The sequence below is a fragment of the Loa loa genome (genome assembly GCF_000183805.2).
Source record: "Loa loa unplaced genomic scaffold supercont3.1005, whole genome shotgun sequence".
Taxonomy (NCBI): domain Eukaryota; kingdom Metazoa; phylum Nematoda; class Chromadorea; order Rhabditida; family Onchocercidae; genus Loa; species Loa loa.
Window position 1 is genome coordinate 142 of NW_018109185.1, and position 3,509 is coordinate 3,650.

At 26.9% G+C, this 3,509-nt stretch overlaps 1 protein-coding gene across 1 annotated transcript; it reads left to right on the forward strand.

Annotated features, from left to right (window-relative positions):
• Positions 1 to 780: 780 nt before the first annotated feature.
• LOAG_13584 (hypothetical protein) lies at positions 781 to 1,297 on the forward strand (the record flags this gene model as incomplete). Its single annotated transcript, XM_003149090.1, has 2 exons — positions 781 to 833; positions 1,174 to 1,297. Coding segments are annotated over 2 exons (176 nt in total), but the record flags the coding sequence as incomplete, so codon positions are not given.
• Positions 1,298 to 3,509: the final 2,212 nt, after the last annotated feature.

The following is a 3,509-nucleotide window of genomic DNA, read 5'->3' on the forward strand; positions in this document are numbered from 1 at the left end:
GAATTATTGAATTACTTTCCGTTTTTTACAATCTTTGCTATTTTAAAATTCAATTTTAAAATTTTATAAGCCTAGACAGAAATTTGTAAGTTTCAGATGTTAAAAAGCATTTTATTGTGATGATCTATCAAATATACCGGTGATTATTTGTTTCCACAATGAAGTGTGGTCAGTGCTTCTGCGCACAGTTCATAACTACTGGAAAGAACACCTGTTCATCCGCTTAAAGGAATTATCCTAGTCGATGATTTCTCCGTGAGCACCTAAAACAAGTAAAATGAGAAGCATAAATAACTAGTTTTGGTTATTTGACGAATTTTAATAAATTATTATCATCCAGATATCAGGTATAAGCAGTGTTATACCTCAGATTACAATTATTAAATTATGCTACCTGAAGTGCTGAAATTTACGCTCAAAATATGTTTCAATTTCTTCAAAGATTCTCACTGATATAATGATAATATTGATAATGAAAAAAGATTCGTTTTAGAAACTAAAATTTGCGCTATAATTTGCAAATTTTTTGATTAACTTATTAAAATTTCCACCTGAATATAATGAAAATCTTTGATCAAAATCTATCATTTTTGGTCTTTCCAATATTATTGTGGAATTTTCATGGATATAATGGAAAATTTCTGATCTTTGGTTGAAGTTTTTTACTTTCCTTGCTTGTCAAAAAGGCCTGTAATTGTTATTTTTGACTTCTCAATAAATAATAACAACTGAAAATTTATGACAGTTTTAAATTTTAAAAAATTTTCAATTTATTTTGAGGTTGGTTAGACGACTACAACGAAATTTTTTACAATCGGTTCAATCATAAACTGGTATTCTTTTTGCTTAATGTTCATTAATCAAGTTTGGAAGTATGAAATGCTTGATGTTTTTTTTTTTTTTTGGTTGCAGATGAATTATCATTTCGGTGATAAAGTCACTCTTATTCTAAAAAAATTTTTCAGAAGAGAATGAAATAATTTTTCATCATAACTCAGTTATCAGTAACTTATGAAAGTACTGCCATATCTTAATGATATTTTATTTACGACAAATAATATCAATCATGATCAATCAATTTCTCTGGAATTTTTCCTCCTTTGGTAAGATTTGACAATGAATCACATTCTTGCAGGGATTCAATCATCAAAATGGATCAAATGATAATTTAAGATTGACTTTGATGATGTATTAGAAGGGAAGAAATTCCGAGAACGTTTGAAGTGTCATTCATTTAAATGGTACATGGAGAGTGTATTTCGAGATTTATTTCTACCATCGAAAGTAATTGCAAGTGGTAAATATAATTTTCTGATATATTATTCGTCAAATATATGGGTTGCATAGATCTCTTTCTAATTTACTTAACATTTCTTAGCTTTATGTCACAATTAGACTATTTATATCATTACAGAATAGGTTGTAATTTTTTATTAAAGCACCATAAAGTAACAAGAAATGCTAGAAAGATTATTTACATATTTTCCCTTAGAATCAATCTGAAGTGATTTTTGAACTTTAAAAAATTAGCTGGTATGAAAAGTGCATAAATTTATCCATCTTGTTTTACATCTCAATCTTGAAAACAAAATATAACTTTTGAGATTCATAATCTTGGTAATGGGAAGTATTGCGTGAATTATGACATTGGTCTAAATGTTCTAAGTGACAATATTATCCCATATTCATTTCATATGCAAAGCGGTAATCAGGTATTTGTAGTGGAAAGAAATTTCGAGAGAAATTTATTTCCCATAAATGGGTTCATGAAGCGGAACATAATTGTTGATTATTTCATTGATAATATTTAAATGATAACAATCTCATTCAGTAAATTATCAAATTACTTTTCATAATTCATCATCTAACACTATCATTTATTTGTCTGTAGTTCTTTCGCCAATTTTTTTATTAATAGTTTACAGTTTACAAATCTGTGTTTTTTTTTAATCGCAACTATAATTTTAGTTTTGGATGTTAAAACTGGTAAAATACGATGTGATGAATACTGTATTGATTATACAGGTCGCGGGTCGCAGTTCACCATTAATTTATGAATGTTATAGTTAAAAAGTTAGTCAACTTTGGGAATACAATCATAAGACCAGTTTCATTTATTTGTAAATTTAAATTTTATAACTGGACTTCAGTTTAAAGAAATCCATTACTCGATTTCTTTAGTTCTAAAGCACTTAATTAAAATTTTGAAACTTTATTAAGTCTTACTGAAATTGCTGGACTTGAGGAAATTTTATATTTACTTTATTTGTTACTTCGCTGACAGATACCGCACAAATTAATTTCATTTAGTGATGGTTTTCAACGAGTGCATTTGTATTTTTTATTTTTTCCAGACTAGTGGTCATATCATCTAGTATCGCATTGCTGTTTAATCCGGAATGGTGATGATATAATGTTGGTAATTAGGGTTAGTGATGATAGAAATAGAAACGAACGACATTAATGAAGGTTTCAGGCACTGCAATGAAACTTAGCTGCACAAGCAACTAGTAATATTAACTAGAAATAATGTTGACAAAATTTTTAGTTATAATATTTTTACAAATTCAGGCTAAATATAAAATTAAAAATTATTCTCGGTCATTCTTTATGAATTCCACTGAATTTGTGTACGAAATTTTAAAACAATCAAGTTTGAAACATTCTAATCTTTTAACATTTTAGAAAATCTTTTCCATTCATCAACAATTAAAATATAAATATTATGATTTGAAAAAATTGGAGAATTTACACTAATGCTTAAGTTAATGATGTATAAATAATATATTAGTCTATCTTATATTGATATATTAGTCTAGTGGAATAACCTATTGTATTCATAAGTATGTCTTATTTATTGATAGCTTGTAAAATGTTTATCCGTTGAATAATTTATTACATGTGTCTCTTTGTTCCATACGCTTTCCTTTCCTGTTTCAAAGAGTGAATAAAGATGACACTAATTTGATGGTAGCTTATTGTACTAAGTTTAAGCTATCAATTTTAAATTTTGCTCAGAAATATTAAAAATAGAAAAACGAGTTTTATTTTATTATAAATACTTTCTGTCAGCAATATTTCTTCAGCCTTGGATATTTTGATTGATAGTCATGATTTACTCCTATTATATTGTTAAAATTTGATTCTATTTTTTTTTATCATTTTATTCTCGTAAAATGCTATTCACTTTCTTGCACATATTTTTTTAAGTTTGAGTTTAAATGAAGATGTTATAATTTCATTCTGAGGACAAAATAATTTAAAAGAACTATGACAGAGATTGAATTTTAAATTGACGATCCAACATAGACGAGTGTGTGATGTTCATAGTGTTTATATCATTTATTTAGTGCTATATTAGATCAATCTAGTTTGTAGGCATAGTTTTACTTCTTTTTATATCTAAAAAAATTAGTCGTTGAGAAGAAATTTTTGAAGAGGTTTTCAGGAAATAACATGCAGCCTCATTCCAATATATTAACGAGAATTGCAGAAATATAAAATCGTCG